The 20,542-nt window shown below is 55.0% G+C and overlaps 7 protein-coding genes across 7 annotated transcripts; 4 read left to right on the forward strand and 3 right to left on the reverse strand.

Moving 5' to 3' along the window:
* Positions 1-194: 194 nt before the first annotated feature.
* Positions 195-1,835, reverse strand: HER10_EVM0001775 (WD repeat domain-containing protein). The gene is made up of 3 exons (XM_035471510.1): positions 1,475-1,835; positions 1,168-1,393; positions 195-1,100 (listed from the first exon to the last, which is right to left on the reverse strand). Exons 1-3 carry the CDS (start codon positions 1,645-1,647, stop codon positions 456-458), a joined length of 1,044 nt encoding a protein of 347 aa, XP_035326560.1. The 5' UTR covers positions 1,648-1,835; the 3' UTR covers positions 195-455.
* A 412-nt stretch (positions 1,836-2,247) lies between these two features.
* HER10_EVM0008481 (GRF zinc finger) lies at positions 2,248-4,929 on the forward strand (the record flags this gene model as incomplete). The annotated part of the gene is made up of 1 exon (XM_035477999.1): positions 2,248-4,929. One exon carries the CDS (start codon positions 2,248-2,250, stop codon positions 3,553-3,555), a length of 1,308 nt encoding a protein of 435 aa, XP_035327059.1. The 3' UTR covers positions 3,556-4,929.
* On the reverse strand, positions 3,657-4,859 carry HER10_EVM0009189 (glutathione-dependent formaldehyde-activating enzyme; the record flags this gene model as incomplete). The annotated part of the gene is made up of 5 exons (XM_035478687.1): positions 3,657-3,980; positions 4,051-4,249; positions 4,327-4,373; positions 4,452-4,511; positions 4,623-4,859. 5 exons carry the CDS (start codon positions 4,857-4,859, stop codon positions 3,657-3,659), a joined length of 867 nt encoding a protein of 288 aa, XP_035327130.1.
* Positions 4,930-8,443: 3,514 nt separating the features above from the next.
* Positions 8,444-9,898, forward strand: HER10_EVM0011916 (uncharacterized protein; the record flags this gene model as incomplete). The annotated part of the gene is made up of 4 exons (XM_035481328.1): positions 8,444-8,740; positions 8,808-9,191; positions 9,245-9,606; positions 9,661-9,898. 4 exons carry the CDS (start codon positions 8,444-8,446, stop codon positions 9,896-9,898), a joined length of 1,281 nt encoding a protein of 426 aa, XP_035327346.1.
* Positions 9,899-11,210: 1,312 nt separating this feature from the next.
* On the forward strand, positions 11,211-11,771 carry HER10_EVM0005317 (uncharacterized protein; the record flags this gene model as incomplete). The annotated part of the gene is made up of 1 exon (XM_035474938.1): positions 11,211-11,771. The coding sequence occupies one exon, from the start codon at positions 11,211-11,213 to the stop codon at positions 11,769-11,771; it is 561 nt and encodes a 186-aa protein (XP_035326849.1).
* Positions 11,772-12,877: 1,106 nt separating this feature from the next.
* On the forward strand, positions 12,878-14,910 carry HER10_EVM0005063 (uncharacterized protein). The gene is made up of 3 exons (XM_035474688.1): positions 12,878-13,457; positions 13,705-13,947; positions 14,044-14,910. Exons 1-3 carry the CDS (start codon positions 13,445-13,447, stop codon positions 14,448-14,450), a joined length of 663 nt encoding a protein of 220 aa, XP_035326830.1. The 5' UTR covers positions 12,878-13,444; the 3' UTR covers positions 14,451-14,910.
* A 441-nt stretch (positions 14,911-15,351) lies between these two features.
* Positions 15,352-20,251, reverse strand: HER10_EVM0010760 (fungal specific transcription factor). Its single transcript, XM_035483130.1, has 4 exons — positions 19,001-20,251; positions 18,004-18,879; positions 17,010-17,943; positions 15,352-16,949 (listed from the first exon to the last, which is right to left on the reverse strand). The coding sequence occupies exons 1-4, from the start codon at positions 19,360-19,362 to the stop codon at positions 16,113-16,115; spliced, it is 3,009 nt and encodes a 1,002-aa protein (XP_035327249.1). The 5' UTR covers positions 19,363-20,251; the 3' UTR covers positions 15,352-16,112.
* Between the last annotated feature and the right edge of the window lie 291 nt (positions 20,252-20,542).

The raw sequence follows: 20,542 nt of genomic DNA on the forward strand, positions 1-20,542 counted from the left end.
AGCTGAATACTACGTGATACTTTTCTCGATATCATTGATTTTTTGAGTTAGGGCGGTGCTTACCTCTGTGTGCTCATCAGCTTAGATGACAGGAATGGTCTGCCCTCCACGTACAGTTCCGTGAGCAGTTCATATCAGATCAGACATGTATTGGTTGCGAGTCCCATCTGCTCCAAGTAACGCCAGGCAAATGTCATACAGCCATGTACGATTTTCCCAGAAAAGGGGTTGGCTAGGTCCTCCTTTCTGTTTCTGAAGATTATCACCATCCTCGTTATGTACGCGCGCGCCCGCCCTCTAAGAATACCCTCCTAAACGCCCATAAAACAAAACCATAGAATGCGCGCCTCTTCCAAGAGAAGGGTATCAGCATCCCCCAAACCCCAAAACAAGACGGACTGATCATCATGAAAAAGCACAAAGCTCATCTTCAGTCAACTCTCGCTTCCCACTTTTCACCGACCACCACCCAACAGCGCATTGGCATCCCAGAGAAGAACCCTCTCATCCCAGCCGACGGTAGCCACCCATCCGCCGACACCAAACAGACACCAGTCGACACCGACAACGAACTCGGTGTGCCGATTCATAACCCCGACCTGCGCACCAATCTGCGCCCCGCCCGCAGGTCCACCAGCGGGCGGCGCATTCGACCGATCATCCCACAGCCGAACCGTCATATCGTAACTCGCCGTCAACAGCAAATCGCTCGCGTGCGGGCTCCACGCCAGCCTGCGGACGGCGTACTCGTGGCCCTGCATGACGGCCACCGGTCCCGCCGTCGGGTTCCGAATGTCAAAGGTGCGGACGGCGCGGTCGACGCCGCCCGTGGCGATGACGGTGTCGCGGTACTTGTTCCAGTCGTGGGTGAGGACTTCTCCCGGCGCGGCGGAGGGGAAGGAAGGGCCCGCGGCGTGGACGGGGATCATGGAGGTTAGGTGGTAGCGGGAGGATACTGGGGTGCGGAGGTCAAAGATGCGGATTTGGGAGTCGGAGGAGACGGCGGAGATGATGTGCGGATTGGAGGGCTGGAAGGAGGCTGAGTAGGTGCAGTTTCCTACGGGGAGGGTGCGGAGGGAGTGGTCGCGGGTTGGGGACCACTGTAGCAGGTTGGTCAGTATATATGATGGTCTCTCTTTCGGTGGGTTGGTGTTCTGCAAAACATACCACTTTGATCGTGCCGTCCCACGAGCTCGAGACGAAAGTGTCCTTGGTGATGGGGCTCCAGTTGACGGAAAAGGTCTCGCGCTTGTGTTCGTGGAAGTTCATGACGGGGAAGTCCTTGACGCCGAGGTCGAAGAGCTTGATGGAGCCATCGCCGCAGGCGACGACGAGCTGGTTCTCGTTGATCTCGGACCAGGCGAGGTCATATTGCGAGTCGTTTGTGTCGAATCTGTTTTTGTCATGGGTTGTGTGAGCTACTAATCAAGGAGGCGTAAAGAAGCAGAAGGCGGGGGTGGGGGGGTAGACTCACGTCGTCTCGACTTCGATGCCTCGCGCCGTCAGCCCGAGACAGAAGACGCGGCCGTTGCCGACGATGCCAAAGTTGGCCGACGATGCGACGGCGATGCGCGAGTCGTAGTAGGGCGAGTACTTTACGGCGTAGGGGTTGTAGCCCTGCGTGCGGAATTCGAGCATTGGGGCCATGGCGGGCGAGGTTCACGCAAACGCAATGCGCGATGCGATGGGGCCCGTGGTTTCTCTTGTCTTGGAGTCCGTCGGGGGTCGAGAGCGAAGGGAAAAGTAAGGTTTGGTGGTTGGCACAGGCAAAGAAAGGTGCTAAGGTACCGCTACACACGTACACAGGAAAAGCATATGACGGCGGGACGGGATAGCTCTGGCCGGTCGACGGTTACATCACCGCGCCCGATCCGGGGTACCTCGGCAGACTGGGGGGAAGCACCTAGGGCCAGGCGGGTTTGCGGGCAACGCCGCCAGTGGGCAGTGGGTGGTGCGGATGGCGGGGCGGAAGATGCAGTAAAGTTGGAGATGCGATTATCGGGGGCAGCTCCTCCAAGGTGGGGGAAGTAGCACGTGCTTTCGCGCTACACACGCGCCTCCTCATTACGCCCTTTGCAATGACACTTGCTAGAAACATGGGGTCCGGACTAGTGGGGTGTTTTTACTTCAGTCTTGGACTCGGATGATTTCTTTCCAAGAACTTGAACGAGATTGATGGGCATTCCCATCTCTCTTCATGACTTACATCGGAGTTGATCTTTCGTGCCGTCCTTGACTATCTACGTCATGGACTCGTTTCTTATCAGGAAGAAGCGGAAACTCTCTCGAGAGGAGAAGCCCACGGAGGATGATGAACCGACCGAGGTGAAATTGGCTATCCTCAACTCTCTTCATCCAAATTTGGAGCAAGATGTACTGCTAGACGTCCTCTTAGCACACAATGGCTCTGTCGCGGAATCGCTCGAGGCTCTCAAGGCGCCAATCCCGATCAAAAAGTCGAATGGAGTCAACGGTGCCCAGAGCTCCCTCCGGCACTTTGGTGTAAGGTCGGAAGACAGCAGCAACGGTCCGCAGCCAAAGAAGAAACTCATGTCCAAGAAGGGTGCCACGCTTCACCTATACGATCCGCTGGACATCGCTGAACACACCCCGTGCACCGTCATCCACAACTTCCTCCCGCCAGAGGAGGCCAACGACCTCTTGCGAGAGCTCATGACGGAGGCAAAGTCGTTTGAGAAGAATGTTACCTTCAAGCTATTCGACAACGTCGTGGCTAGCCCGCACACCTCGAGCTTCTACGTCGAAAGCTACGACGAGATTCAAACGCAGAAGACGGACTACCTTTATAACGGCGCTAAGCTGAGTGACATTCGCCGCATCACGCCGCAGCTCATCAAGGTCAAACCGAAAGTCGCAGAGGCTGTAAATAAAGAGATACAGACAAGAATGAAGACTCGCTACCCCGGGGGCAAGAAGCTTCGCTACCAATCACCTAAAACGTGGGCCCCCAACATGGCCTTTGTGAACTGCTACGACGGGCCCCAAGAGAATGTTGGGTGGCACAGCGACCAGCTGACTTACCTCGGCCCTCGCGCCGTCATCGGGTCGGTATCACTGGGCGTTGCGCGGGAGTTCCGCGTACGAAGGATCATCCCCAAGGACGGCGGCGGCGAGAACGGAAACAGCACGATGATGACGGCTGAGGACGCTGACGCAGAGGGCCAGATATCCATCCACCTCCCGCACAACTCCCTCCTCGTGATGCACGCCGAGATGCAAGAGGAGTGGAAGCACAGCATCGCGCCGGCGCAGGCCATCGATCCGCACCCCGTCGCCGGCAACAAGCGTATCAACATCACCTACCGCGATTACAGGGCCGACATGCACCCGCGACACACGCCAAAATGCGACTGCGGGATCCCCTGCGTGCTGAGGGTCGTGCAGAGGAAGAAGGAGAACCACGGGAGGTACTTTTGGATGTGTCACGGGGGCAACGTGCCCGGCAAGGGCAGTTGCTCGTTTTTCCAGTGGGCCAAGTTTGACGACGATGGAGCTCCTATATGGACTCATACAACTCGAAAGCTCAATCCTTGATTTCTTTTCAACGCCTGGAAAATCACCAATCAACTACGGGACCACCTCCTCCTCAACGCCGCTCCTATCTTTGCTGGTAAATGCTGCCGCAGTACCTACGCTCAAGGGTTCACGTATCCAGGCTGATGCTCACCCTTGCCATCGATGTGGATAATCTTAAGACTCTTCACATCCACCCCGTCGAGAACACGCGCGTTAACGGGATGCCTCGTCTTCGACTTCTCGTACCAGTACTGCGCCAGCTCCACCAGATTACTCTGCTCCTCCTCGCTCAGCGGGTTGAACTGGTTGGTGATCGGGACGCCGCAGTTCTTGCAAAACGTCTTTGCGAGAATGTGGTGGCCGAAGACGTAGCGGCCAATCTTGTCGTCGTCTCCCGTCAGCACGACTTGGTCGCTGTTGGGGTACACCCAGACGTATCCATTCTATTCAAGAAAGTTAGCACAATTAATTTCCTTCCCCGATGCCGGCATTAGCAGGGCGGTGTTTGCTGACCCTTTCGCAGATGCTGCAGTTGCACTCGATGACTTCGCTTTCGTACGTCTCGTCGATGGGCTTGCTGACGACGGCCACCGTCAGAGCGCCGCAGTGGCAGCTACCGGTGTAGAGCTTGCCTCCCTCGACCTCGGCCGTCGGTCCGGGGCCCTTGTGGGTGTGAGGCTCGTATTTGGCGCCGTAAGACGCGCCGTCGTAACTGCAAAGGCCGGGTCAGCATTTCCAATCTGTGGAATTGAGGAACGGCTTTTTTGTGTGAGATTTGGGGTTGCATACGTCTTCTTCTCCAGTCCCCAAATATCGAGGTCTTGAATCGAGCGCACCTGCATAATGTCAGCCCTATTGTTTCTTCCTCCTCGGACAGATCTTGAGACGGTGCGGCAAGGATGCGATATACTTACGTTTAGGACGATTCCGTTGGGGGAATCCGCCAGGATGGGCGTAGCACAGTTTCCGCAGAACTATGAAGCCAGAAAGTCGTCAGCACTACCGGACACCAATGGACACTTCCGAATTCTTTTCAGAGAATATTTCTTTTCCACTTTCCACGTTTTCATAGCCCCGAAACTCACCTTGTGCGTAATCTGGCCGGGACCAAAGTTATACGTCGAGAGGTCATCCTCGGCGCCCTTAACGAAGCGCAAGTCGTCGCGCTGGGGAATGACCCAGAGGGTCCCCTTCCTGTAGCAGAGGCTGCAGTTGCAGGCGCTGGCGGACTTGATGTCTGGGAGCTGGACCTCGTAGACAAAAGTCTTGCAGTGGCAATTGCCACGGTAGGTCTGCTTCGGCTCTTGGGCGGTGGTGGTCATGTTAGAAGATGGAAATGGTATTGATAATTTGTGCTGTGAGGAGGCTATAGAATCTTTGTTGTCAGGGTGGAATGAATGAATTGGTATGAGATCACAGAGTCCAAACTGATCATTTGCACGGTTCTTTATAGATTCGATCTAAGAGCTTTTCATACTCGCAAACCTCACCGGGACGAAGCGAGCTGACCAGTTGAGGGCGAGCATCTCTCCCTAGTGAGCGCCACAGTTTGTTGAGACAAGCAAGTGGACTCTATCGTAACTTGGAACCGGGATACGCTCCTACAGGAAATGCAGACACAGCAAGTTCGGGCAAGTCCATCACCCACGAAACGGACGAGTCTAACGTCCGGACACCGGGGTCTCGGGGCAAATATTTCTTGTCGCTTACATTATCTTACTTTGCTGCTTGACGATCCCAAGAATCTGAGTCACCGACATGACATGACCCCCGGAGGACCGTGAACATTGCTGACGGCAGGACCATGGTGTAACACGCGCGGGGTCGCCTCGTCTCTGGCAAGTATCGTGCGTGAACGCTAGAGCTAGCAAGAGCTAAATCTTGTGAGGTAAGGGTGTAAGAAACTCTAGGGCCAAGCCACATACGACGCCCCTCGGCTCTGCGCGCGCGATTGACTGGGGGAAACGCCAGATTCTCACGTTGTCAGGTGACTTTGTACGCTTCGTTTCCCTGGGGACTCTTAGTGTTGGCATTGGAGCAGTTTATACCCCGCACTAAGAGGCGTTCTATACATGTGGCTAGATTACCAATTTACAATTGCTTCGTGGAGGTTTCTCTTGCAGCTTGATATGAGACATTCACGATATGCAAAGAGAGAGTTTGAGTATCAATTGTGCATCGGGCCTGCATCTTGACTACCGACATCTTCACGGCGTGTCCTTTCGTTGTGGCGCCGAGTCATCTTATTATCTTACAGCTGGGCATGCAAAACTCGGTTCAGCTGAGAATGAGATGAGACCTTTTTGGGACGAGTGAGGTGAGGCTGGCGGGTGAGCGAAGGAGAGTTGAGTACGGATAGACAGGGGGGGAACCAGATTAGACAGGCGAGCAGGCAGCAGGCAGCAAGGAATCGACGTCATATCCTCTTCTCTTCCTCAAGTGCGACAGTTCAAACCATGAGGGAACGTGTTTGTTGGGGTGCAAGATGGTTTGATAGGCCATGGGTACCTTAGTCGTTGGAGTTGTTGGAGTTTCGTCGACGTGGGACTCTGTTGTGGTAAGCGAGAGCTGCTGGGTCGTTCGGAGTTGGTGATCTGGCATGTTGGGGCTGAAGAAAACCGACGAACAAACGGGAAACGAACGTTGGATGTACTGTAAGAGGTTTGGAAAGATTGTTGAGATGAAAGCGCCCACTTATCGGGAGGGTTTATGTCATCCTTCCGTCCGTCCGAACGGGACTCTAGGTGCCGTTAATGGGGCTCGGTGGGGAAGGGCGCCGTCGGGGTCGGAGGGATTTCGAAGAGAAAACAGAAGCTATCTCGACGTATAGAAAAAGACGTGCATCTTCTTGTTTTCCTGTCTCTGCATCGAACACCGGATTCCGTCACATGATAGAGAGGTTTCGCTTCGAGCCCTGCATTTAGTTGGCCCACCGGACTTTAGCGGATGTTCAATGTCAGCCGGTCGAGTGTCATCAACTGCGGACCGGAGGGTTCGCCCGACTTATACCCACCACCGATGACCGTCGGCCGATACAATGTCCGCAGGTGCTTGTGACTACATTGCCACGGTAAGTACTCAGTGGTATTGGCTATATCAACGGTAAAAGGACCGAATGGTACATTTTCTGTAACTTTTCGATGCTCTGATTTCAATCACTTTTTCGAGACTTTCTTCTACGTCTATCTAATGTAGTGCTCTGGCAGTCACTCATTAGTTTGCGTCCAGAGCCCCGTTGGTTTTCCTTCCGTCTGACGTAGATGGACGAAGGAAACACGCGAAAGACGCCATGATTACTCTCCATGCCTACTCCGTACATTGCCTTCTTTCAATTTAACATGGAACGGTTTATAATCGCTTAATCAGTTACGCAGCAATATCTCCGTCCAATCGGCGGCATGCAAAAAACGGTCGCCAAGATCTGGGCGCCAGGTCGAGTGCTCCCCAACTATCCCAAGTTCGTCTCATTTAAGGTAAGGAGATTTTCCCCCTCCCCGCATAGAGAGATTTCGAATCACACCTCGCAAGCCCTGCACGCCAGGGATCAGCCGTCACTTGTTCCGCTTACAGGTCCGTACCGGCTCCCGTAAACTCCGGGGCACCCGTTCCGCGGATGACAACCTTAATGCAACGGCTATTGTTCAAGGCCCCCATTCTAAAGTCTTGTAAGATGGAGTCTTCCCCCCTCTGGAGCCATCCCCTCTCCTTGACTTTATCCATCCCCCCAGTCATCACGGTCAAAGGTAAATCACCGGTGTTGCTTCAACCGCGCGCGCCCCTTTCCACATTGCATTCATCCCGCAGATGCCGCCAAGATTTGATCAACATCAGCAGGTTGCATTTCTAAGGAGGACGGCCGCCGATTCGTTCAAACGTCTTTTCTGAGACCTTATCAACCTTGTTTCTCGTCATACCTGTATAAAGTGGAAACCCGCCTCTCCCTTTCGAGCCTCTACACTACAGTGTACACTATGCCATCATCCCACGGGCCCAAGCTCCGTTGATTGCCCAAACCAACATTGTACAGGTCTTGGGAATAAACTAAGGTTACCTTCCGTTTATAATTACCCCCCAGTCTCCTCCACCTCTCGTCTCTTGGGACCTACTCTGATGGGAAGTCACCCGCCGGCAGTTCGTTGCATCGCGTACTACGTGATTTGGCTTGGCGGCGCAGAAAAGGGGAGTCCTAGGACCTGCGCAACAAATGTAGCTTGAGCCAAAGTGACAAACGATTGATTTCATCACATCCTCGGTCTTCGGCTACGTGCATGGGATAGATGGTCCCAGGGGAAGAGAGATCTACCTGCCTTTGCAGTTGCAGGGTGATCCTGTCTAGTGTAAAGGAATGTTCTCCGTAGTCTATGCCAATACACGATGGTATGCCGGCACTTTGCTTTGAACGAACATGCCGTGGAATACAGGGAGGACGGATGATGGCCAAGATCTACAACGTTGTCATTCCCCCGCTCCCGGTCTGCCAGGATCCAGGGAAGAGAGTCAGTGTGATGATCCAGGTCTGGTATCAACGACCTGTAAGGCAGTTGGGCAGGCGAGTTCGGATGGAAACCGCTTCCGCGCTGCTGCCCCTACCATGAATTTCCCGTGTTAATGATGTAGAAAGCTGGTCCTTGCCTTCTTGGCCCCCCAGTTTTCGTCTTAAAGAGCGGCAAGGACGTCGATTCCTCTTCCTTGATTCTGGCTCCGCTTGCTGTTCTCGTCTCTAGACTCTACCTTCTCCATACTCCTCACCTCCAGTCTGTGGCGTTGAAGTCTCGAGGCGTGCTCCTCATCTTGCTTTCCAGAACATCGCAGTTGGCCTCCATCAGGTTGTTGTTCTGAGACGATCAGCTAGCACGTAGCCCGCCCTGGTAAATACTCACTGCTGCTCTGGCCACGAATCGATACAATGGCACCCGTCACATCCTTCGCAGCGTTTGCTGCCGCGGGCGCAGCTCTGTTCTCGACAATCGCCGCTCAATGCGCGAACCTCACTCCCGTCGCGCAACCCCAGCTGGCCGCGGGATACACCTCCAAGCTCATCCTTAACGGGCTGTCAAGGCCCCGCAGTCTGCAGTTTGACACTCTGGGCAACCTGCTCATCGCCGAGCAAGGAGGCACGGGTGTCAAGTACGTCAAGCTCACAGACAACGGCGGAGTAAACGTCTGCGTGGCTTCGCAGAAGACCCTCATCTCCAACACGAATGTAGGAAGCCGAGCCATCCCGTCCGCCTCTTCATGACCAACGCAGCAACTGACCTGTCCTTGTCTAGCTCGCTCACGGCTTGGCTCTGTCTGCCGACGGCAAGACCATCTATGCGGCAACGGCGTCCGAAGTGTTCGCGTACCCTTACGACGCTGCTGCCGGCACTGTTGGGCAGGCGAGGTCCATCATCAACGGAATGACGCAGACTGGCCACCAGAGCCGCACGTTGCTGATCCCCAAGGATAAGCCGAACGTCTTGCTCGTTTCCCGCGGCTCCGCCCCGAACCTTGACCTTCCAACCGCCGAGGCTTCGTCCGGCCGCAGTCAAATTCGTGCCTTTGATCTCACGAAATTGACGGGCAGCGCTGTGGACTACACAACGGGAGAACTCTTTGGGTGGGGACTGCGAAATAGTGTCGGTGTTGGAGAGAACCCCCTGGACGGAGGCATTGTAAGTGCCTGGTGCATACTCGCAGAGCCTTCAGTCAGCTAACGTTATTTCAGTGGTCTGTCGAGAACTCTCTGGACAACATGGACCGCAACGGAGTGGACATTCACAATGACAACCCCGGCGAGGAACTCAACTACCACGGCAGCTACAGAGCGGCGTCGAACCCACAGAAGGGTGCAAACTATGGCTATCCCAACTGCTTCGCCGTCTGGGAGACCAGCACCGTTACGGGCGTACCCAACGTGAAGGTGGGAAGCCAGGTTATCCAGGGCAACGCCACTGGCAGCGTCACAGACCAGTACTGCCAGACTGTTCCTACACCACCGCGGCTCACTTTCCAGGCTCACATGGCGCCGCTGGATATCAAGTTCTCCCCTAATGGATCATCCGCCTATATTTCCTTCCACGGCAGCTGGTAAGTGCTTCCGGATTGTGGACGTGATGCAACAAACGTTAACGATGTTTACAGGAACCGCTCTCCCGGCGACGGCTACCGTCTCAGCAGAGTCGACTTTGGTGCCAACGGACAGCCGCTTGCTGCGTCTACCAGCAAGACGGCCGAGGTTAGAGTTGCGTGGAACGTCAACAACGCTGTTTGCCCCGGAAGCTGCTTCCGGCCTGTTGGCCTTGCGTTTGACAAGAAGGGCAGGTTGTTTATGCTTAGCGACTCTACTGGCGAGCTTTTCGTTCTTACGGTGCCTGCTTAGAGTTCGGGTAAGCCGTGCCACCGTCATAGTTGAGAATGGTGATGCAGGGTTCCATGGTCAGAATTGATTGAGCTCTTTGCGAAGAGATGGGCGGATTCCAAGGGAATTTCTTGCACATAGTTATCTTAGCCAGCCTGGCAATGACGATATTTTGACAAAGCATTCGGATTGAGATGCTGATGACAAGGGAAACGCTGCGTGTCAAACGAGTCAAACGAAACATTTCCTCTTACGTCGTAACGAGGTTGCCCAAGACACAGGCAAGCGGGGAAGTTGGCTGTTGAACTTAATAGTGGTTGCTGAGCAGCAACGCGGAGCTCGACCCCTGCCTCGGCCTGGGCTTTGAGTGGACCAAACGGGGGGTCTCCCACAGTCCAATGGGCGCGCTGAGCTATCCCGTTTTGCACCCAGTTGGGAAAGGCGCTTTCTATGGCACCGCACCCTCGCCAGCATCCGTGTTTCCCGCGATGATGTGCGCCAGGCAGGCACGACAGGCACAAGTGGGAAGCCTTTACTTCACTTGTCAGTGTACCTAGTGTGTACCTTAGGTGCTTAGGTGACAGGCAGGCGCAAACTGCGGGTGGTGTCGCGCAGACGCAACTAATGGCGCAGCGCTCCAATCACACGGCGCATGCCCGCCCTTCAGTCTCACCCGTCCCGTCCCTCCGCGCCTTCCATCCACCCATCCATTCTCTTCCATGAATCCCATCCATCCCTCCCTCGTCTCCCGCCTTTCTCTCAACCAACAGCCTTGCTAAGCAATCCGCTTCCCGCATTCTTTCCCGATGGGACTGAACCATCGCATCAGACATTAAATTTGCCATTTCTCGTCCCGTCATTTTCGTGGACTGTGTCACCGAATCGAGCGACATTTTTCTTGTCGCCATCTACATACTCCACGCCCTCGGCCAAGCGCTCGGAATCTGTCTCAGGCTTTGCGACGCTGCAACGTCGGAGCCAAAGCCGTTCAACCCAAAGACCGCCGACGCGCGCGCTCGCTGCTCGGCACGACCTTGAGGCTGCTAGCCTGATTCCTTTCGTTTCCCCAACGTCTTTGCGTGCATTCCCATTGCCACTTGGCCGCATCATTCGACCAATATTTGCGACAACTCTCACGAGCCGTGCAGGCAGCCCTACGAACAAACGACCGACCCGATCTACCGTCACTGCGTACCTGCAGGCGACTTTTTCCCTACGACTGCGCGCGAGCCTAACCGTCGCGCCACGGACCGTACGCCATCAAGAAATCACGCCTCATCCCAAGCTTTTCTGACATAAGGCGCGCGCGCGAGAGAGAGAGAGAGAGAACGAGATGCCCCTCCTTCCTCGCCAAACCACCACGAACGGCGTCGTCGTCGTTCCCGCCACGTACGGCGGTTGGTCGAGCCTCGGCGCCGGTGCGATCGTAGGCATCACCCTCGGCGCCGTCGCAGGGTTCCTGCTCGTCCTGTGGATGGTCTACACCTGCCTCAACTTTGGCCGGCCGATCGAGGCCTCGTCGTCGTCGGTATACACGGGCACCGCGTCGGTCGTCTCGGTGCGGCGGCAGCGGTCCAAGAGCCGGCATCGCCACCGTAAACATCGCAGTCCGCGGGCGAGGGTGATTGCGACGGAGGAGGTGCGGGTCAGGGAGAGCGTGAGCAGGCCGCCGGCACCGGGTGGTCCGATTATTGTTGAGGCGGCGCCGCCGCCGCCGATGCAGGAGCGGAGACATAGTCGGGCTCCGCCGCCGAGGATCGTGACGGATGATGAGGAAGACGAGGTTGTGGTGATTGAGGAGCATTCGCCGTCGGATAGGAGGAGACGGCGCCATAGTAGCTCGCGGCGGCACAGTCACCGGGGAGAGAGCCGGCGTGGGAGCCGGGACTACTGAGGTGTTGGCCTACTTACCTGCCCAACGTACAAAATCGCGTTGTTTCTTTTTTTTTTTTTTTCTCCCTTTCTAGCGATTGGATTTTTGTTGGGACCTTGTTTGTAATAGATTCTGCTACGGTGCCGTGAGTGCGGCATATTCACGTGAGCGATGAGCGATGTTGTACGAACCTTTTTTGCCGGGATGGATGGATGATATACTAGGGCGATTGTACGTCAAACATGGAGATGGCACGTGGATACCGGGCATACCGATCGGAGCGGGAAGGGAATGATGAGGAAAGATGGGGGAAGTGTCAGATGGAAGATCAAAGTGTGGGGTGACTCCGGACAGCAGGATGGTGCCGAAGGACGTGTTCGGTTTCGATACGAAAGTCCGTATTCCCATACGCACGGAGGGATGTTGGATGATCTTGAATTGCTTCCCGAATACGGCGGATGAAGGTAATCCCATGATCGGTTCATCACGCCAACGGGTTGGCAATTGTGATGCTGCCTCGGTAGCTGGTGCGCGCGGTTCGAGTAGCGTCGTCACCTTTTTCTTGCACTCTTGGGAAAACATCTGAAGGAAATAGCGGGGGGAGTAGTGCTTATTTTGAGTGATGAGTTGGAAGGCGATTGATACCAAGGCGCGGATACATAATCTGGACTACTTATTCTTTCCATTTCATCTGATTGCTCCTACTCACTGAAGCCATTGACGAACTGCTGAGGCCAAAGCCGTCAGTTTACTGAGAGCGATTGCTGACTGCTTGCATTTGTGACATCGCTGCTCTCTGGAACCTGCAGTCAAGGTCAAATACCGCGAGGCATAAGTACTTCAAAATCGATGATGCTCCGTGCGATAGCTACTTAGATGGATGTCAGGCACCTTGCTTGTAAGCTCTTCCCCGTCAAGTCAAGCTAAGGTACTACAGTAAGTAAATAATGCGCTGGTGAGTGCTGTCCATGGGATTGGCCAATGACGGCAGCAGGAGCCGCATTTCACATGCTTTCCCCGGACTTGTGTGGAGGGTACGCCATGCTCCCAAATAGTTTCAGAATGACATCACCCTGCGAGCTTCGGCTTCCCGGTCGTGGGTAAGAGCGCCACCACTTCCCACACCTCCTCAGGTACGAGATAGGTATCCAATTCTTCACGAGACAAATCAAACAATCGGGCACAGGCACGTTCCTAATCCGGCAATTGCAGACCAGGCTTGCTCTCCAATTCCGATTCTGCCACTGTCGACGCCAGGTACTGTACCCAAGGTACCTCTCACCACCTCATCTCCAGGAGCTCTAGGCGTTTGGCTTGTGAGACATCATAGCTCCCATCTCCATCCTTCCCGCGGCCGATATATAGCTCCGAGTACTTAGCTCGGGCGCCCTCTCTCCCTCCCTTTCAACGTTTGATCTTTCCCTCCCCTTTTTGTTGTCTCTGTGCGTTTCCCTGTGACGTTTATCTTTTCCCGCCCACAACTCGAACGTCTGTGTTCTTCTCAAACACAGGATAACAGCACCTCCTGCTCCACCCACGCAAACATCACGAACCGGATTTCACTTGAGCATCGGTGAACTCAACAAGACCAACTGGTCCGTTCAGAAGCTTAAAGTAGACACTCTGCGACTTTCTAGCTCCACACGGCAACTAACGATACGTTTTTTCCGACTTGACGCTGACACGAGCGTAAGATGGATCATCCAGGTATGCAGATGTCACCCATACACATAAACACTCCCGAGAAGACGGCAACGCATCGCTGCCAACACCTGCACCAACCCCGGCTGCAGATCACGGCCTAGGACGCCACCCCCCAAGCCTGCAACCCAACTGCTAAGGACTTTTCAATCTTGAGCCGTTGAGCCCTGTTCCCTTCTTTGTTTCTTCTCGGTCTCCCATGTTAGCTAGACAAATCGAAAATGCCCCCTTACTGACAAACATCCGACTCTAGTCAAGGAGATCAAGACCGTCATCCGGGACCTGGTCCAAGGATCCCCCGAGAAGCAGCAGAACGCCCTCTACTCCAACTTCACCGAGGACGCCTCCTTCACCCACCCATTCTGCCATGTACCGTCCTTTGGCAACATCCAGATCCCGTTCCTCTTCACCATCAACTCGCGTTGGTTGGTCCTCATGATTTACCGCTGGTACCGCATCTTGAGCCCCAATATCGAAATGGAGATTGAGTCTTCTGGTATGTTCTAATGCCTGGCCAGCTATCTCACAGCAGAGAAGCTGTACTGGGGGGCCTTGGTACAAGAGAGTCAAGACATGCTAACCCCCCTTACAGTCCAAGACCAAAAAACAAACTTGCTCTACGTCAAGATGCGCCAAGACTTCCGCCTGTGGTTCGTTCCCTTCTACTCGGCACCCGTCGACTTCGTCGTCGTCCTCCGCCTAGAGACCCGCACAATTGACGCCAACGGCAACCCACTGCCCCGCGGCTACGGTGACGACGCCTCCGTCGGCACCCGCCAGCGCCAGTTCATCGTCAGCCAGGAGGATCACTACCAGGTCGGCGAGTGGCTCAAGTTCATCGCTCCCTTCTTCGGGTACTGGGCCTGGCACGCCTGGACCCTCTTGGCAACGGCGCTGTGCGTTGTCGGCGCCTTCTTTGGATACCCTCTCACCTTGCTCTTCGGACAGATGGCTGGGCCCAACAGTAACGGTAACGGGCAGGAGAGTAAGCGGGAGTAGGATGACGCGGTCGATAATCTGTTCATCTTTTTGGGGGAGCTTGAGGATAACCTAGCACGAGTGGCTGATGAGGTGTCAGAAGAGTCTTAGTATTGGCCGTGCGAGGGTTGAGCCATCTTTGAAGTATGGATAATCGAACTGGCATGGTGTTGGGTTTGTAACATCAGTAAAGACTTGCCGGCACGGAATCGTGTACGTTTTACAACTCATGTTAGGGTATTGAACTTTTGAGCTACGCAGCTATGAGTTTGACTTGATTGTACTTGTTATGCACATCAGCCCATGTAAAAGTAACAACATCCATCGTTGGCCAGTCCAGCCAATGTATAAAGCTGAGCTGTAGTGAAGTAACTCCCCAGGGTAGTTCCCATTCCGACCCGCCTCATCCCATACGACTATAGCACGCCTCACCAGCACCTGCACTCTCTCCTTACCTCGTCGTCCCCTCCTACCGCCTACCTCCCTTCCTCGACCTCCCGAAGGGACCTACTTAAGGGGTCTAGTCACCGTTCCCGTCGCCAGCATAGCAGCACCCGTTCAGGTCGGTGACTTCAGGTCAAGCTGTATGCGGGGTGGTCGAGTTGGTTGGAAATTTTTAAAAAAAAAAGAAATACTCCAGTGAAGTCAGAGTCCGGGTTTGACTGAGGGGCGCGCTGTTCGATCCCGGGCACAGAGGCGTGGAGTTCTACGTTAATTATCCCTCCCACCCTTTCTTTCCTCTCCTTTTTGGTTTTTGCCTGAAAACTAGTTCATGTATTTGGCAGTGAGAGGTTCCCGATTCGACTTTGGTCATGTGTGTTGCTCGATGCTGAGGTATCTCAAACAAACATCACGACACTTGCGGTTAATACAAGGATGAGAAAGAGAGAGAGAGAGAGAGAGAGAAGAAGGCGAATTTAATGTCCTTTTCCTCATTCGGTCCAATACGTTGAAGAACCGACGAGTCTCGCCGGCTCTCATTCCTTAACGCTCACTACTTCATATCTACTTTCCCCCTTTCCCTTCCACTCAACTCGCTTTTCTGGGTATACCAAATCAGACTGCAAGCAACAGATTTTCCTTGCGCCCACGGAACCAGTCTCCCTCCCCCATTCTCCGTCTCAACATGAAACCACTCTCGCCGTTCATTTTTGAGTATGTCCATCCACGCAATATACATCTGAAAGCACCGAGTTTTTCCTTTTTGCGTTGTGATTTGAGAAAGATCTGATCCCCTCCTTTTGCCAATCCGGTTCGTAAATTGTAAAAAAAATAAAAAAAAGGTCTTGCCTGCCATCCCTGCTTCTTCTGATCCGTTGTTCGGGCTGTGTCCGTATCTTTCGTACGGGCATGGTTCGTCACATTATAATATACTGTAAGTCATGAAGCCCGGCTGGCGTCTTCCTCTCTCACACAGAGAGGATATGGCGTGTCCGGCACGGAGGCGTCAACTGGGATTTCTCCCAGAGGCCGCCGGCGTCGTGACCTATACACACACACGCCAGCCCTTCCATTTTTGGCGTTTCCCAGCCGTTTTCGTTTTGTGTTGGTATCATCATAAGGGCTAGTAATGCATTTCTAGCACGGAGGCGTCATCGTGGAATAATCTCTTTCCAAGAGGCCGCCGGCGTCGTGCCATTTTCTCTTTTCTCTTTCTTTCATTTTTGGCTTGTCTCATCCTCTTCACATCCCGTTTCGCCCATTAGCGTTGCCGTTTGGACCCTGCTGCTGATCCGGGGACTGTTGCTGTTGCTGTTGCTGCGCCTGTGACTGCTGCTGTCCTCCAAAGAAGAAGCCGTCGAAAATGTTCATCTGCTGGCCTTCGCTGAAGTCGTGGTGCATGTTATCCCAGTTGATGCCGAATCCTAGGTCAAGCTGCGGCGTTGTCACATCCCCAGATCCACCGAGCTCGCCGTTGGGGTTACCACCCTGCAAACTCTGGAAGAAATCCATAGTCTGGATGTCGGGGTAGTCGGCCACGCCATAAGATGACGACCCTTGCGGTTGCTGTTGATTCAAAAAGGATCCACCGCTGCTGGTTCGCTGATTCGCCACACGACGAGGCACTGGCGGCGAGGCCACGAAAGAAGGGTCGATTTCCGAGGGGCTGCCCTGGCTGGGGGCCATCATATTGAAGTCCGTTGCGCGCGGGGAATGACGTGGTGGGAGGTCACCGGCAACAGAGAGGCTTGGCGACGAGAGGGTATCAGACAGCGCCATGTCCATCTGGAAGTTGCCCTGGCCCGACGACTGGTGTTGCTGGTGGCGACGGCGAGGTGCGACGCTCGCAGTCGATGTCGATGCCCCGTCGCCTGAGGCGGAGCTCCACTCGAATTGTCTCTCACGCATCTTGCGTGGGGGCACCGAGTTGAAGCCGCCGGTCGAGTTGGCCATCTTGATGGTGGCCTTTGCAGTGCGATCAAAGGCGTCTCGGCAGGTCTCAGCGGGTGGGCACTTGTCGATCAGGTCGGTGAAGACAGACTTGGCGGCCAGGATAGTGAAGTCGACTTCGTCCATTGTCTGTATCGTTACACATTAGAGCTTTCTCGATTGATTTCAAAATCAGACGAATCGACTTACCAGTCGGCTTCTGACAATAGGCGAGTGCCAGATGGCGTAGAGGTAGGATATGCCAGCCATGAAAAGATGATGAGTTGACAGATACGTATAGCTGACCAGCCCGCTCAAGTGCAGCTGGCGGTAGATACGCAGAATCTTTTGCCCGGCTTCGGCGACCTTGAGATAGATCCTGTCCTCGTCCTCCCGCAGCTCCGCCTGGAACGCTGTCGGGCTGTTCACTTCGGTGGAGGTGTTGTACTCGCCCTCGAACATGGCGGGCACGCTCAGGCTCTGGCGGTAGAGCATGATGATGGCCTGCCAATAGTTGAGCTCCAAGAATTCGGTCGAAAACGCCACACCCGTCTCCTCCCGCGTCGGCGCTGAGTTCTTCCACTGGTACAACCTGCGGTCGATATCGATGCGCCACGAGCGGAAGGAGTCGAACTTGACGAGAAACGGCGACGGCAGGTGAGTGTGCATGTCCGAGTTGGTTAGGTTCTGGCCCGAGGCCCGCACGACCTGTGTCTGGTTATATTGCAGCACTTGGAGGATCTCGGATTGCAACAACCGCAGTTTGAAGTAATGGTAAGCTACGTGCTTGTAGCTCGGTTCGGATGAGTCGGCAGGCATCTCCAAGAATCCAGTCGATGCGATGTATTGATCATCCAAGAGCGAAGGGAATTCGGTCGTGATGACCTGGTCGCTGATGCCGAATGGTCGTCCGACGCAGGTGCTCACCAGTCGATCCAAAGAGTAGGTGCACCACCAAAGCCTCCGTCTCATGTCGCGGATGTACAGTCGTCGGCCCCTCTCGCGTGACTGGGCGTTCCTTGCTTCGTTGACTTCGCCGTTCTCATCCTTGATTAGATCTCGCATTGCCGGCTCTACGTCGCTTCCGTCTTCGTAGTGCAAGCCAAGATCCACAGCCAAGCGTACAGCAACGCCGATGATGTACCTATCAACATGTCAGCATCACTACTCATAATATGCTCGGCTGGTAAGGGACACAACTCACCATAGACCGGGGGGGACGGGTCGGAGGAGCGCAAAGTTGGCCAACAGCAGCACAGCTTGCAAAACCTCTAACCCACCGCCGCTATTGCCTAGACAAGCCTCAAGATGCACGATGGCGCTCGCATGGTACTCCTCTGGCTGTGCCTGGCCAAACTTGTTCGCATCCGCTGGATTGCGCGGTCCGGCACCCGAGCCTTCGGATTTTACAGGTTCGCCCACAATCACACCGCATCCGATTGCGAAGACCATATTCAGCATGTACAGCTCCCGAGCTCCCTTTGGCCCACTCGGATCAGCGTACGCCTGATCGAACATTTGCATGAACTCCCCTCGGTGCAGAATGGGGATCTGAGGATTCGCGTGCTCAAAGTAGAGGGTCACAAGCCTCATTCCCACGTCCTTGTCAGGGAAGTTCGCTGGCCGGATCGTGGGTTTCGTGTGCAAACCAAAGAAGGAGTCGCGCATAGATGTCCCGCTGCCGATCGGTAAGCCCTTGCCACCAATTCGATCCTGCGTCCCGTTGTGATCCGACACGGAGTATTGCACAGCGGCGAACACTACGCGGTTAAAGGAGACCCCTGAAGCCGACGCTAGTGATCGTGGTTTCGATGGGCTGACTATATCGAGCATTCCCGTACCACCGCTCTCTGCCTTTTTGGCCTTCTCCAAGTCGGGGCGGTGGATGTTATTCTTCGCTGGCCCAGGTCCATCATTGCTCTCGGAGCGTGCCGAGGGAGCAACCTCAGTCGTCGATCTCGCGATCTCGGCGCCGGGACGTGAGCAGAGCTCCAGGTTCTCGGCTGGTGGGAAAGGTATGTTCTGGTTGGCGAGAAGTGCCTCTAGCTGCTCGACGCGGGTTTCTAGGTAGAATACGTAGCTTTACGAGTCACATTATTAGCACGCAGTCAACGATCGAGGTGATAATGCTACTGCGCACACATGCTCGCGCACTGAGTAACTCCAGGCACGGATACGCTACACGGGCAAGTAATTCATACCTTCTGGGAATTTCCTTCTTCGTGATGGGGTCGTAGCCCACGCACGCGACGCCGGCCTTTGCGCAGCTCGCACAACTGGGAAGCTTCTGGTCGCATCTGTTCTTCCGTAGGCGACAGCGGTTGCAGGCGCTCACGTTGCGGAAGTTGCTGCTCTGGCCTGCTTTCCCTCCTCCGCCTCCTCCATTCTTCTCAGCTGAAGTCAGAGCCGCGCCGGCATTGGCCATCGGGTCATTCTGTTCGGCTGCGGACGGGCTCTGATCGATGCCAGCGGAGGGGGGCGGGGAGACGTCGACATCGTAGGAGCCTTGGCGCGGGCGCTTCGTCGGCTTGAGGGTGGGTGATGGCGGTGAATGAGCCGGCATTGTGTAAGGTGAAGGTCTCTTGATCGGACGGTACCAGTCGGCTTTTCGGAGGGAAGAGACGGGGCGGGGAAGGTTGGGACGAGGATAGGGTTGAGATTGAGTTCCGGAGGCGCGGCTACCTGCCAGTCGGGGTGAGCCGGGGGCGGATTATAGAGCCGACTCTAGACGATGTAGAGAGTAGGAGAAACGGGTCGTCCTGTAGACTTCTTTGTGAGCGCAGGTCCCTCGGCCAGGACTGGCGAAAGGTGCGGTCGCGAGAGGGAGTAGAAAGAGGGGAGAGTGAAGGTGGGAAAGGCTGGACGTCGGTGAGGCATACAAAAGTGTCGGAACCAGGCTGTTATCGCGACGCTATCTTGACTTGCACAGTGACAGCTCCACACATCATTCGGCAGTGGACACAGACAGTTGGAAGAAGGGACCTCTTGTCTCGTCTACCCAACCCCAGTGGACTAAGGCGGCGCTAGAGGCAAGGGTCGGTTCTAGGCCGGACAGACGACGAAGAAGATGAGGGGGGTTTCTCTGCAACGGAGTGGCGGCGGGCCTAGGAAAGGCAAAGGCAAAGGCGACCGGGACTGTGAAGGTCACGAAGTATATACAGATTGGCAGGCGAGACCCTTCAGCTGGGATCGCTCTGGATGTTGGAGATCTGACCGAGATTCAGGTCAAGACTGCGCATGTCGAGTCGGTCAGAGAACAGGCGGAGAGCGGACGGCGGAAGATGGCGGCGGCGGCGGGATGGTCACACAAGCGAGAAGCAGAGATAGATAGGCCCAGTAGCTTGTTTGGAGGATGGGAAAAGAGACAAAGTGGTTCAACGGCGGTGGGAATTCCCGCACAAGACAAAGGTCAAGCTACCTCGACAACTCGAGCTGGGGTTGTGGGATATGCGCGGTGGTAGGTGAGCCGTGAAGAAAGAGGCGGGCGGGCTAACTGCGACGTTATGGGGAGGCGGTCGGTGAAATGACAAGAGCACCCCAAACTGTACACAGTAGTAAGGTGAATGGGACGGATAGGCAGGCGCGGGCAGCTTGAGGGACAGAACGCGCTAATCGGAAGGGACCAATCTGCAGCCGGCGATATTGGTTTTCGTTGACCTAAGCACCTTTTTTTTTTTCTTTCCATCCTCCAGCTGATAAGGAATGGCAGGAAGGAGTGTCCATCGCACTCCGCCAATTAGTTT

The sequence above is a fragment of the Colletotrichum scovillei genome (assembly GCF_011075155.1).
Source record: "Colletotrichum scovillei strain TJNH1 chromosome Unknown Contig00011, whole genome shotgun sequence".
NCBI classification, from domain to species: Eukaryota; Fungi; Ascomycota; class Sordariomycetes; order Glomerellales; family Glomerellaceae; genus Colletotrichum; species Colletotrichum scovillei.